This window comes from Alosa sapidissima, chromosome 11 (genome assembly GCF_018492685.1).
Source record: "Alosa sapidissima isolate fAloSap1 chromosome 11, fAloSap1.pri, whole genome shotgun sequence".
Taxonomy (NCBI): Eukaryota; Metazoa; Chordata; class Actinopteri; order Clupeiformes; family Clupeidae; genus Alosa; species Alosa sapidissima.
This window is the reverse complement of record NC_055967.1, coordinates 9,322,694-9,336,595: the sequence shown is the minus strand read 5'-3', so window position 1 is coordinate 9,336,595 and position 13,902 is coordinate 9,322,694. Positions and strand designations below refer to the sequence as shown.

Below are 13,902 nucleotides of genomic sequence, written 5' to 3'. Positions count from 1 at the left end.
AAAACCGCTCGCTCCTCATTCATTCAACTCTGCTCAACTTTTGCCGCTTGCTCCGCTCAACTCGCTGCTGAAGGTCACATTCGACCGTTTCTTGGAATTATACCAACGTCAGTGAATGAATAAGTCTGCACTGCTAACCTGTGGTAAAAAAGACTGGCGCAACTACTATACTGTCATGGAAAACAATTTTTTGTTGGTGGTGAAGAATGTGATTCCATTCTACAGAACCAAACGTAAGTTAGTGTCTCTTTCTAGTTATTCAAACAAAGTGTCCTTCAAGTTAGTGAGGTGCAGTGGTAGCCTGCTAGCTAGTAAGCTCAGACCAGCATTGATCAACGTTGTCTTTGAGGGCTGCGTTTCACGAACCTGAGCTGATCGAAATGTCCTCCTGGGTTGCGGGAGATGATGACACACTGTTAGTTTCCACTTCTTGTCCCTGCTCTGCCCTTTTTTTCTCTAAAGAAACTTCGGACCTGTAACCGGAGGGTTGCCGGTTCGAACCCCGAATAGTAGGCACGGCTGAAGTGCCCTTGCGCAAGGCACCTAACCCCTCACTGCTCCCCGAGCGCCGCTGTTGATGCAGGCAGCTCACTGCGCCGGGATTAGTGTGTGCTTCACCTCACTGTGTGTACACTGTGTGCTGTGTCTGTTTCACTAATTCACGGATTGGGATAAATGCAGAGACCAAATGTCCCCTCACGGGATCAAAAGAGTATATATAGGCCTACTTATACTTTCGCTAAGGCTAGTTAGTAGAAGCACAAAACAGCAATGTGTAATAGCGTAGAGGAGAAGGTACTTGAAATTGTAACATTTTGCAACAAATGATTCTAAACCTGCCCAGATCACGTCAGATTTTCTTGCGCTGCTGTTAATGCACACAATGGACACAAAACACAAAAGTCTCTTCTACGAGGCTATTTATTTCATTCACGATTAGAGTTTTTGTTGTTGTTGTTGACGGCCCATAGATCCGGGGCTATCCCCAGAGAATCCGGGGCTATAGCCCCGAATGCCCAGGTCTAACGACGCGCCTGGTGCGCACCCACGTCCTACGCCAATTTCCCTTTATAAATCCCAACCCTTGAAATGTGGCGATACCTGTGCGGGCATCATGCCACACCCACACTTGCCTATAAATAGTCAGAGAAACATGCTTAATTAGAATTTATTGATAGAGAGCACACGGAGGCAAATTTTCCGTTTGTCATAAATCCCAAGGTTTGCGTAGATAGCAGCGTACGCCTTTTTTTGTGCGTATGCAATGTTTATAAATGAGGCCCCTGGAGGTAATGTGGAACCAACTATGATAACCTGACATGCAGGTATGAGATGTGTATGGATGAGTACAGAGACACCACTGAAGATTTTAGATGAGCGGCTACGTTTTTAGTAGCCCCCTACCATAGGAATCAGGCCATGTTGGGTCACACTTATCTATATACACCTCTGACCTCCCTGTCAGGAGGGGGCCACAGGAGCTTGAAATCTCCTGGCAATTTTGTTTTTGGTTCTCTTCACCATATTTGTGGAAGTTTGCCGTTAATTGAGTATCAATCCAGATGGTAACAACCAGAGGAAGTGAATTTTCATACAAAAAACATGCAATAATTCCTCCAATGTAGTATACGTTTTTTTTTTTTTTTTTTCAGTATCCCAATTTTATGTCAGGGTAGTTAAGAGCGCATATGTATCATAAGGACTTCTGCTCACCTCCTTTCTTCTTGACAATGATCTTTTTCTTTGCGATTGACACACGAATCTTCTGTCCATCATAATCTCGAATTTGGCTCAGTGCCTGCTGGGCATCCTCTGCCATAGGGAAGGTGACATAGCCAATACCTCGGCATTTGCCAGATGCTATAAAAGGACACAGAATACATCAACTTGTCATATGTTGCAGGAAACAGTATGTCTTCATGAATTTGAGGTTTTCTTAGGTTTATAACTTTACAAATATAACATGACAACTAATTTCTAGTATTTCAACAACTGATAGTTGATTATCCATGGGACAACTTTTTGAGCAATGATGCAGGGCAACCAGACATTTAGTTCCCTGTAACTGGATCATGAACATTTGCCCAATGATGACTTACGGTAAGGTCTCCGGAAAATATATTGGCCAATATCAATGAGAATGTGCAAGAATAACAATACTCAGGAACAATTGGCAGCAATACTGCTCAAATTGCTTCGTGTCATCATCCAGAAAAGGAAATGTTGCCCAATATCAATGGAACATGCCAGAACCACAATAATGAGGTAGCCTACATGATTGTGAGCAATGATGCTGGTCAAAGTTACCACATGCATCATCAGCTTTAGATTTAGTTAGCCGCGGAAATGGAAACTAGCAATCTAGCATATGGTAAGATGCACTGAACGTGGTGGGGCTCAAAGAAAATGATATTGTGAGGTTAACTGGGTTATCACTCACCTTTGTCATTAACTACAAAACAATGTTTCACGGGTCCGATCTCGGAGAATATCTCTTCCAATCGGTCGTTGGAGGCAGTGGCAGGCAGATTCTGTACAAATAACGTCTGGCTGGATGACATGTTGGATAAAATGTTCTACAGGCGTGCGCCTGTGACAAAAAAATAACAAAACTTTCTTGATAGACACGATTTTGAAAAACTACGTTTTCAAGATTTGCCTTCAGTGGCAAACGAGCTAAATAGTTGGCTAGCCAGCTACTCAAAATGGTAGCTAAATAGCGATGCGCAAGTCTAGGTCTGTGTTTCCTAAACGTAAGCAGCCCAGCAATTATAGGTAGAAGCTAAAATATAATATAGGCTACATGTCGTTCGGAACATTTAAAACATGTTATGTATAACGTAACTGTACTACTTGCACGTTTCACAGACACGGGGCGGCCATGCTTACAGAAAACCGGAAGTTTTCCTTAATTTCTTCTACGATCTAACAAATAGGCTACTAAGCAGCATTGCCCCCTACTGAAGTGGAGTTAACGCTCTAGTTGAAAGAACTCAAAGAGTGTGCGTAATATAGATCGTTTTAATAAGTAATATAACTGGATTGGAATGATACTGAAGGAAACCTGACACAGAGATAAATCAAATTTCTAATAACTACACAGAGGAAAATACATGAAAATAAAGACTGGGTTGCAGTGGGGAAGTAAAGGAAGCAGGTCTAGAAGGGAACGGATTTTGCTAAAGGCATTTTTTTTTTTTATCTTAATTGCCAGCACTAGCAAACTTGACAGGACTGGAGAATGAGAGTTTTCCAAATACTACAAAGCCTACGGCCTTGCCAAATTCCTCAAGGACGTCTCGCTCCATGCATAACCCACATGATCAACCTCTCCCTGCAAGGTAAAATAGGCCTACCGGAATTAAAGCAGGGCAAAATAACGCCCAAAAAGGGCAGCAAGTCCGATCCAGGTAACTACATGACAAATACATTAGTGACAGCCTATAAATGATTTAAACAGACTACAGTCTGGTTTTAGGAATTTTGGTGATGAGAACATGTGCTGTAGTATTATTAAACCTGTAGAAAGCCTTCGACCCAGTCAATAGTCATACCAAAGATCCTTGATTACTCCGCTACAACTCACTCTGGTCATACCCCATACCCGTCAGGGATAAATCTTTGCCCATTTTTTGTCCCCCAGGGTAGTGCATGGAACGCTGCTGATTTTTGTTTTTTTATCAGTAATTCTATTCAAAAAGTGAAACGTATTATATTCATTCATTACAAACAGACTGATATATTTCAAATGTTTATTTCTTTTCATTTTGATGATTATAACTGACAACTAATGAAAATCCCAAATTCAGTATCTCAGAAAATTTGAATACTAAATACCAATACAAAAAAAAAGGATTTTTAGAAATGTTGGCCAACTGAAAAGTATGAACATGAAAAGTATGAGCATGTAGGCTACAGCACTCATAGCCTGCTTAGTTGGGGCTCCTTCTGCCTGAATTACTGCAGTAACGTGGCGTGGCACGGAGTCAGTCTGTGGCACTGCTAAGGTGTTAAGAGAGCCCAAGTTGCTCTGATAGTGGCCTTCAGCTCTTCTGCATTGTTAGGTCTTGCCTATCACATCTTCCTCTTCACAATACCCCATAGATGTTCTATAGGGTTAAGGTCAGGAGTTTGCTGGCCAATTAGGAACAGGGATACCATGGTCCTTAAACCAGGTACTGATAGCTTTGGCACTGTGTGCAGGTGCCAAGTCCTGTTGGAAAATGAAATCTGCATCTCCAGTTGGTCAGCAGCAGGAAGCATGAAGTGCTCTAAAAGAGCTTGCACACTGCTCCAACACCAACAAACTCCAACATTCTAAAGTTGGCAGCTGTTGGAAATAGTCTTTAGAATGTTCAAAAAACCAACCGCCAGTCCACACTGTGGTGTCTCCATCCAACAAACACCAACAAAGACAGACCACTGGCCCACACTGACCCAACTGTTGGTGTTTGTTGCCGTTTGTTGGAGCAGTGTGCAAGCTCTTTAAAACACAGTGGACCAACACCAGCAGATGACATGGCACCCCAAACAGTCACGGACCGTGGAAACTTTACACTGGACTTCAAGCAACATGGATTCTATGCCTCTCCCCTCTTCCTCCAGACTCTGAGACCTTGATTTTCAAAAGAAATGCAGGAGTGGCTTTAGCTAGGATGCAATTCATGAAAATTGGGCACTTCTGGATAAGTTTTGATTTTTGGCAGGGTGTTAGGTATAGGTCTAAGGTTTTCAAAAATCCATGGATACAAGTTGGGGTGGCCCCCCCTACTGACAGTTAGGGTTAGGGTTAAAATCCAAAATGGCCCCCACCGAAAAGAGAAAAGGTTATATCTCAGCTTCCTTTAGTCTTAAATTGTTGTATAATGTATTTTCTCTACTTTGTTTGATACAAGGAATCCAATTTTGATATGTTCTGCTTATTTTAAGTCCATTTCCATTTAGTATTATAGCCATTTTTAGCTCATAAACTGTCAATATCTGTAAAAGTCACATTGAAATACTCAGGTCCCTAGACCCATATTTTTACCTCCAAGGTATGCTTTTCTTTGTTGATTGGACAGGTCACCATCACTATAGTGTCAAAAAAACATGTTGTGGGGGGCGCTGTGGCACAACAGGCTACAGCACTCATACCATATACGGGTCCAAGTGCCCACAGGGACCCAAGTTCGAATCTGACCTGCGGTCATATCCCGGTCCCACCCCATCTCTCTCCTCCACTTACTTCTTGTCTCACTCTTCACTGTCCTATACAAATAAAGGCAAAAAGCCCAAAAAATATACTTAAAAAAAATAAATCACATGTTGTGACCAAAAGGACCATTGTTGAGGCCTTAAATAAACACAACTTCAGAACTATGCCACAGTGAAAAGTTCACCATGTTAAGGGTCAATATTACATTTTAGTCAAATAACACACAAAAAAATACACTGCACTCTTTAAATACTTAAACATCATGTATTATTCAAAGATTTTTGGTTTCACTCATTACAGCCTCCCTCACACTTGCACAATGTGGTACAGCAAAATCCAGCTCAGTGGCACTTACAGTTGCCCATAAAGACAACCACACAGCTACAGTTGAGGAGGAGTAAGCATCCCTTGCTGGCATCTTCCAGATCTGTCCAATAAGGCACCCAGACTATGGTTCTGTCATTCCATTCCCAACCCCACTCACTGGGGTCTGGAATCTCTGGAGTTTTGGAGAGGGACTAACCTTACTCCGCCAGATGGATTGCTTCGGATTTGCTCCGCATACCCATCTGGGAACTTTCTGTTGGAGAACGTTTGGAAAAGGGGCGAAAATACTGGTTAGCTGATTGGATAAAGCATCTGTCTATCACCACCTATGTTGGTCGGTCCAAATCAACCAATCAGATAAACGAAGCGTTCTTTTAATGCCATCTTTTAACATACAAGTTAGATAAGTAGCGCGTTTTTAAACATACTATTTGTATGTGACATGAGCCTCATCAACGACAATCCCCCACCAAGTTTTCATGGTAGGCTACACGTCTGAAGAAAGCATATTCCTTCTCGTTAAGTAACTAATATTCAGTGCTACCAAACACTAACTTGAATTGGTCGTGGAGGATATCTGTGTCCTTCATTCCTCCCAGCTACATTGCAGAGACTCCTAGCTTGCCAAGGAATACTAAAATATATTCGGATAAAACTTCAGCGATAGCTATGCTTATCTCATCCGTGGAAGTCGCCATATTGTTCAGATTGAACGGTAGCTTCTCGTTGAGTCACACCTAAACCCGCCTCAAAACCAACGCTGATTGGACGTTCGTTTGGCGAACTGCTCCAAATTTTCTTTATCGGAGAGATGCCAGGCTGATCTGCGAGTGAAAATCTGAAACTTGCGAGATCAGGATGGTCTCACGAGGCTAGAGTGGGACTGCTTCCAGACAAAAGCTGCAGCGTGCAGGGCACACTTTCCATGTTGGAATAAGGCATAATGGCTATGAGTGAAAAGAAGCTTCCGGGATTCATTGACTGACTCGACACCGCAGTTCTTACTATACATGAGTACAGTCCAGCGTTTGAGAACTTGCATGTGCACTGATTCCATTGTGAGGCTGGTTGGGTCTTGGTGATCAGAATGAGGGTGCCGGTGACTTCTGGGTAAGCTGCCCACACATTCCATGCTTTTTTTTGCCAATTCCATACATTGCTGATACGTCACATCATGTGAACGCGTGGAAGAGTGTCAGTGCTTGACATTTTTGAGGTCCCAGCATTTCTGAGATGTGGTGGATTGGAATATCTTTATATGCCTTCCCTGATCCAAATCCAATCCACAGCTCTGAGAGGCCTCAAGTCCCTGGATTCAATCCCCCCGACCCATCATGCCTTATTCCAGAGTGGAAAGCGTGCCCTGCACACTGCAGTTTTTGTCTGGAAGCAATCCCTCTCCAAAACTCCAGAGATTCCAGACCCCAGTGAGTGGGGTTGAGAATGGAATGACAGAACCAAAGTCTGGGTGCCATATTGGATAGATCTGGAAGATGCCAGCAAGGGATGCTCACTCATCCTCAACTGTGGCGGTGTGGTTGCCTGTGTGGCCACCGAGCTGGACTTTGCTGTACCACATTGTGCAAGTGTGAGGGAGGCTGTACTAATAATGATGAAGAGTGAAACCAAAAATCTTTGAATAAATACATGATGTTTAAGCAAAGTCCTTTTAGGCAAGTCCCTCCACTCGGCGGCCATATACCAACGCTTTTTGGGCACTCATCGGGCACAGTCTTTGGGTCGAACTGCGCGTGCGCAAGGCTTCACGACACCAATCTTGCTCCAGCGGTGAGATCACAACACATGATTGGCACGATGTCTTCACAACACACCACATTATTGGCTCAATGTATTCACAACACAGCACATGATTGGCTCAATGTATTCACATCAACATTTTGCCGCGGAAGGGGTGTGATTTGCAAAGACAACTGCCATATTGCCGTTACAAACTAAGCTCATGCATTTCTATGGAGGATTTTTTGAGTGCTGAGATATAACCTTTTCTCTTTTCAGCAGGGGCCATTTTGGATTTTATGGATAACTGCCACAAGGGGGGGCACCCCAACTTGTATCCATGGATTTTTTAAAACCTTAGGCCTATACTGTACACCATGCCAAAAACTTATCCCAGTCTTCATGATTTTTCACATATTCCTTCCCAGCTACTTGACACAAGGAATGTGACAGCTGAAACCCATGTTTTGCATACGTCTGTGCGTGGTGGTTCTTGAAGCACTGACTCCAGCTGCAGTCCACTCTTTGTGAATCTCCCCCACATTTTTGAATGGGGTTTGTTTCACAATCCTCTCCAGGGTGCGGTTATCCCTATTGCTTGTACACTTTTTTCTACCACATCTTTTTTCCTTCCCTTCGCCTCTCTATTAATGTGCTTGGACACAGAGCTCGGTGAACAGCCATCCTCTTTAACAATGACCTTTTGTGTCTTGCCCTCCTTGTGCAAAGTGTCAATGGTCGCCTTTTGGACAACTGTCAAGTCAGCAGTCTTCCCAATTATTGTGTAGCCTACAGAACCAGACTGAGAGACCATTTAAAGGCTGTTGCAGGTGTTTTGAGTTAATTAGCTGATTAGAGTGTGGCACCTGGTGTCTTCAATATTGAACATATATTGAACTTTTAACAATATTCTAATTTTCTGAGATAACCCCAAATTCAGTAGGCTTTCATTAGTTGTCAGTTATAATCATAAAAAATAAAATAAACACTTGAAATATCAGTCTGTGTGGAATGAATGTATACATTATACAAGTTGTATAATGTTCCACTTCCACCTCGAAACTTAACCTTCCCTTGTTAAATTAATCCTTAAAATCGTCAAGACCATTATAAGTGGGAAGGTAAAATATTGACACAACCTTAATAAAAGAGGTATATGTAAAGAAAAAATAATGATCGACACCCAATGCATACAAAAGAACCCTTAATGTCACTCTTTGCAATTTTTTCCAAATCTAGGGCCTTGTAGAAAATCAATGAGCAAACCACAGACTTGTAACGGTTCAGTCATACAGACTGAAAACATGTTTGTCTTCCACTCCACAATGAACTATGAGTAATACTTTTCATTATATTAATTCCTAAACATTGCTTCCCAGATAATGTATTTTTCAGGTTGTAAAACTGAAGTAAATTCAAGGGATGAAAATAATATGAAGACATAGGATTTCAACAGAAACATTGGTTTTGGTACCCATTTATAATAAATATGTTATGAATACAAAATCCAAGACTGTGCAGCAACAACCTTATCTGATATGACACGGAATGACCCATATGTGATGTGCTGATGTGCTGTACAAATCAAGTTCCTGTAAAAAAATCCTAAATGGTAAACATTACCATTGGTAAACACTCCTTTGACTCCAAACATTCCTTTGAAGGCCACTGGTGATGTGTTTATGGGACAGTGAGATTCTTTATTCTCTCTCTCTCTCTCTCTCTCTGTCTCTCTCTCTTGGCAGGTTTGCCTCACATTTTTGCCTTGAGTGGCACCATGTTGAGGCTCTGCAGGAAGCTGTCCAGGATGGAGGGGTACTCCTGCGGATGGGCGCGCAGGTGCGCTGCGTGGATGGACTCCTTCCACCTCCGCTTCTCCACCGTGACGCCCCTGCTCTGCCAGTAGGCGATCATTTCCTAATTGCACCTAAGAACATGATATTAGTTTCAAGAGTGGAAAGGATACCTACTCAGCAAGGGTGCATTCAAAATTCAATGTAAACCATCATGACTGCATGCCTATGTGAGCTTAAAATACTTCTGCGACAGAGTGAGCATGGTTAGCTTGTGCAGAACTTCACAAATATTACTCTTAAAGGAACCGTATGTCTGAAATGTATTTCAATTAATCATAAAATGGCCCTGATATGTCACTAGACATTAAGAAATCATGTTCATTTCAAATACCACTGACAACAGCAGTAGTCTGGCCAGGATATTGTCATTTAAAAACTGAAGTTGCAGCCCTCAAATGATGTTGATGTTGTGTTTTGGCCTGATGCGCCACCCACCTATCTACTAATCACAGTATCACAGTAATCACTAAGTCAGTAGTGTTTCGGCATCTGGGTTGGCAACCTCGTGTATCCCCTCCCCCTCCCTCGTCAGGATACACTGCTCTAAAGTAATTTGAAAGTGATTGCAGTACCAGTTTTGGCCACAATCTTACATATGGTTCTTTATCATAATCTGATTTTAACGATTAATATGTATAATAGAAGGCAATAAAGAATACAGGCCAGAAACCCCCCTTTCCTTAGATGATGAAAACTATTGTTACATTTAAAGATGGCATTACACAACAAGTCAAACTTTATTGGTTTGCTTCAAAGAGGACAAGCTCAAGCAAGCCATCTTTGGCTAAGAAACAAAACCATGGATATGCCATGTGGTGGCTTTCATCTCCGCTCCTCCATGGGGTTAGTCGTGAAGGTTTTCCACAGCCCTAAAAAGTCCCTTATACTTTATGTGCCCCCATGCCGAGATGTAAAAACATGCCTTCATTGAAACAACCAGTGAAATATGACATAACCAAAAAAGCAGTGATGGACAGGTCAAAAGACTCCCTAGAGCCTTACGTTTGCGTGACTTTTTTATTCGGCTCGTCATCTTCCTCTTCAGATCCAGAATCCTCATCACTGTTCCCTTCACCATCATCACCTTCCTCAGCAACAGCAGATTTTCCTTCCTCAGGTTTTGTGGTCTCTGCTTTTACTTCTTTTTGTTAAAATAATAAAAATATGTGACGTGACATACCTTCTTGGTGCACAAATACTTAAATCAGTTACAACAGAGGTACATTCTAATTTCTGTTCATATTGAGAAAAAAATGCTACCTGCAGATTTAGGCAGTTTCCCAACAAACTTGTCTTTGGCAATGGCCCAGTCAACAACCACTTGCCTCCCTGTGGAACAAGAGAAACCAAATGAACACATCTGGGTGATGTAGGTGGTAAGATGGGGGCCCGAACCAGTATTCAAGTTATGCACATTTATTCAAATTCTTATAACCATGTCAGGTGTGATGGTGCACTATAGTGGTTAACTAAGCACCTTTAATCTCCTTCAGGTTAGTGCCACTCAGAGCCTTGCTGGCCTCCACCATGTTCTTGAACTGGACGAAGGCAAACCCACGCATCTTCCCATCTACAAAACACAACAGAGGACACTGAATCAGGACATCGTTACACACAAGTGCAAGTACAGAGTACAGACTGTTAATTGCATGAATACAATACAAACTTATTTCTGAAGGGCATATCTGGTTATGTGATCTATTGATTTCAAGTAAATCTCATTAAGCAAGGGTGCCTGCTGAATACATAACTACTGTTCCTACTTGGTTTAAGAGGGATGCTGGCTTCCAGAACTGTTCCATACTTTGCAAAAACCTGCTTCAGATCATCTTCAGAACACTACGGGAGAAAAAACAAGAGGGTTTGATGCTATGCAGTGAAATCCTGACAGAGATTAAAACAGGCTCAATATATTAGAATTCCATTATCCCAGATATCAATTCATGACAACTTACCTTGAAACTGAGATTTCTGATAATAAGTCTAGCCTTCTTCTTGTTCTTTTTGAAAGCTTGTTCACTTTTAGCTTGGTCACCTTTAGTTGTCTTCTTGGGGACTGGCACTTCTTTTGAAGCTGCAAGAGATATGCAATACAGATTGGCATTTACAGGAAACTCATTTTTTCCATTACCACATGGTTTTCAGCCAGGTACAGTATATTTAGACGCCCCCTTTTCAGTGCTAAAAGACAAGTGGTCAAGATTTAGGAAGATTTCACCTTTACTTATGGCTTTAGTCAAAATGATGGCACTGAATGCTTTTTACTAGACAGTGGTGTCTCTTTGTCCACCATTAGGGGAATTGCACTCATTTTCCACCTCCCCTTGAGTTAAACAATTTATTTTTACCTTTCTCCAGTTCATCTAGCCATTCTCTGAGTCTGGCAATACCACTTTTAGCTCCAGCCTAGCTGGATCATTGACCATTAGCATCTCGCCTGCTAGCATATATAAGTATATATATATATATATATATATATATATATATATATATATATATATATATACACACACTCTTTTGATCCCGTGAGGGACATTTGGTCTCTGCATTTATCCCAATCCGTGAATTAGTGAAACACACACAGCACACAGTGTACACACAGTGAGGTGAAGCATCAACAGCGGCGCTCGGGGAGCAGTGAGGGGGTTAGGTGCCTTGCTCAAGGGCACTTCAGCCGTGCCTACTGGTCGGGGTTCAAACCGGCAACCCTCCGGTTACAGGTCCGACGTGCTAACCAGTAGGCCACGGCTGCCCCGTAAGCATCATGTTTAAAAGTGACGAAGATTTCCCTAATAATTTTCCTAATTAAAACTTGTCTCCTCTCAAGTTAGAAAGTGTAATAAGATCAACGGAAAATGAAACGTAGCGATTTTCTAGGCTGATTTGACATGGAACTATACTCCCATTGTGCTGATGTGCTGGAATGAGAGTACAGTTCCATGTTAAATCAGTCTAGAAAATTGCCACGTTTCATTTTCCGTTGGTCTTAGTTTCTAACTTGAGAGGAGACAAGTTTTAAATAGGAAAATTACTGGAAATCTTAGTCACTTTTAAATGTGATGCTAGCAGGCGAGAAGCTAATGGTCTAATCAGATTCAATGATCTATGGTAGGCTGGAGCTATTATCCCAGATATCTTCTTTTGTGCGTATGCAATGTTTATAAATGAGGCCCCTGGTGGTAATGTGGAACCAACTATGATAGCCTGACATGCAGGTACGAGATATATGGATGGGTACAGAGACACCACTGAAGATTTTAGATGAGCGGCTACCACATTTTTAGTAGCCCCCTACAATAGGAATCAGGCCATGTTCGGTCACACTTCCATATACACCTCTGACCTCCCTGTCAGGAGGGGGCCACAGGAGCTTGAAATCTCCTGGCAATTTTGTTTTTGGTTCTCTCTTTACCATATTTGTGAAAGTTTGCAGTAAATCGAGTATCAATCCAGATGGTAATAACTAGAGGAAGTGACAGTGATTATCTATGGGACAACGTTTTGAGCAATGATGCAGGGCAACCAGACATTTAGTTCCCTGTAACTGGATCATGAACATTTGCCCAATGCGGTAAGGTCTCCGGAAAATATATTGGCCAATATCAATGAGAATGTGCAAGAATAACAATACTCTGGAACAATTGGCAGCAACACTGCTCAAATTGCTTAGTGTCATCATCCAGAAAAGGAATTGTTGCCCAATATCAATGGAACATGCCAGAACCACAATAATGAGGTAGCCTACATTATTGGCCAGCATCATTGCTCACAAAGTTACCACATGTATCACCAGCTTTAGATTTAGTTAGCCGCGGAAATGGAAACTAGCAATCTAGCAAATGGTAAGATGCACTGAACGTGGTGGCCGGGCTCAAAGAAAATGATATGAGGTTAACTTATCACTCACCTTTGTCATTAACTACAACACAATGTTTCATGGGTCCAATCTCGGAGAATATCTCTTCCAATCGGTCGTTGGAGGCAGTGGCAGGCAGATTCTGTACAGATAACGTCTGGCTGGATGACATGTTGGACAAAATGTTCTACAGGCGTGCGCCTGTGACAAAAATAACAAAGCTTTCTTGATAGACACACGATTTTGAAAAACTACGTTTTGAAGAATTTGAAAGCAGAAAGCAGCTCAGCAATTATAGGTAGAGGCTAAAATATAATATAGTCTACATGTCGTTCGGAATATTTAAAACATGTTATGTACAACGTAACTGTACTACTTGCACGTTTCACAGACACGGGGCGGCCATGCTTACAGAAAACAGGAAGTTGTTCTTCTTCTTCTTCTTCTTCTTCTTCTTCCGGGTTAATGGCGGGTTACACCTACAGGCGCATACCGCCACCTACAGATCAACATATTGCCAATGCAGGTTATGGCGTCTCAGCAACAATAAATAAAACGAGAAAGGAGAAAAAAAAATATATATATATATATACACACACACACATACACACACATACACCCACACAAAGAAAATAACAATAAAAAAAAATAAAAAAAAGGAAATAATAATCGAAAGAGATATTCATATTCTTGCATATAGACCTGCACTCTTGAGGAATCTGAACAGTTCCTCTGGCCTCACTCCAGAACTGCAGCTAGATTAAAGCCTGAGCATCCAGCTCTTTGTAATTGATCTTTCCACTGCTCCCTGTGACTCTGGTACCTAGGGCAAACAAGCAATACATGTTGCACTGTCTCCTCTTGGTCTGGACACCACAAGCAGTATCCTGTCTCTGCTCTACCAACCCTACACTGGGTGCTGTTCAGCA

The 13,902-nt window shown here is 41.9% G+C and overlaps 2 protein-coding genes across 6 annotated transcripts in view; both read right to left on the bottom strand.

Annotated features, from left to right (window-relative positions):
• rbm28 (RNA binding motif protein 28) overlaps positions 1 to 2,908 on the bottom strand; it is a 30,566-nt gene extending 27,658 nt beyond the window's left edge. For all 5 annotated transcript variants that reach the window (XM_042109368.1, XM_042109369.1, XM_042109370.1 and 2 more), the window contains exons 1-2: positions 2,441 to 2,908; positions 1,714 to 1,860 (exon numbers count right to left, since the gene is read on the bottom strand). In XM_042109368.1, the coding sequence (XP_041965302.1) occupies positions 1,714 to 1,860; positions 2,441 to 2,561 (268 nt within the window). In that variant the 5' untranslated portion in view covers positions 2,562 to 2,908. The remainder of the gene's footprint in view (positions 1 to 1,713; positions 1,861 to 2,440) is intronic.
• A 5,508-nt stretch (positions 2,909 to 8,416) lies between these two features.
• On the bottom strand, positions 8,417 to 13,379 carry LOC121723574 (RNA-binding protein 28-like). The gene is made up of 7 exons (XM_042109375.1): positions 13,025 to 13,379; positions 11,073 to 11,191; positions 10,881 to 10,956; positions 10,595 to 10,687; positions 10,378 to 10,446; positions 10,120 to 10,258; positions 8,417 to 9,188 (listed from the first exon to the last, which is right to left on the bottom strand). The coding sequence occupies exons 1-7, from the start codon at positions 13,143 to 13,145 to the stop codon at positions 9,179 to 9,181; spliced, it is 627 nt and encodes a 208-aa protein (XP_041965309.1). The 5' UTR covers positions 13,146 to 13,379; the 3' UTR covers positions 8,417 to 9,178.
• Between the last annotated feature and the right edge of the window lie 523 nt (positions 13,380 to 13,902).

Bases quoted from the DNA above. Each gene is read 5' to 3' on its own strand.
- LOC121723574 (XM_042109375.1), bottom strand. From the start codon at position 13,145: ATGTCATCCAGCCAGACGTTATCTGTACAGAATCTGCCTGCCACTGCC. The intron at 10,688-10,880 runs GTAGGAACAGTA...TGTGTTTTGTAG, and splicing joins CAGCATCCCTCTTAAACCAA to ATGGGAAGATGCGTGGGTTT. The intron at 10,447-10,594 runs GTGCTTAGTTAA...CTTGTTCCACAG, and splicing joins TAACCTGAAGGAGATTAAAG to GGAGGCAAGTGGTTGTTGAC.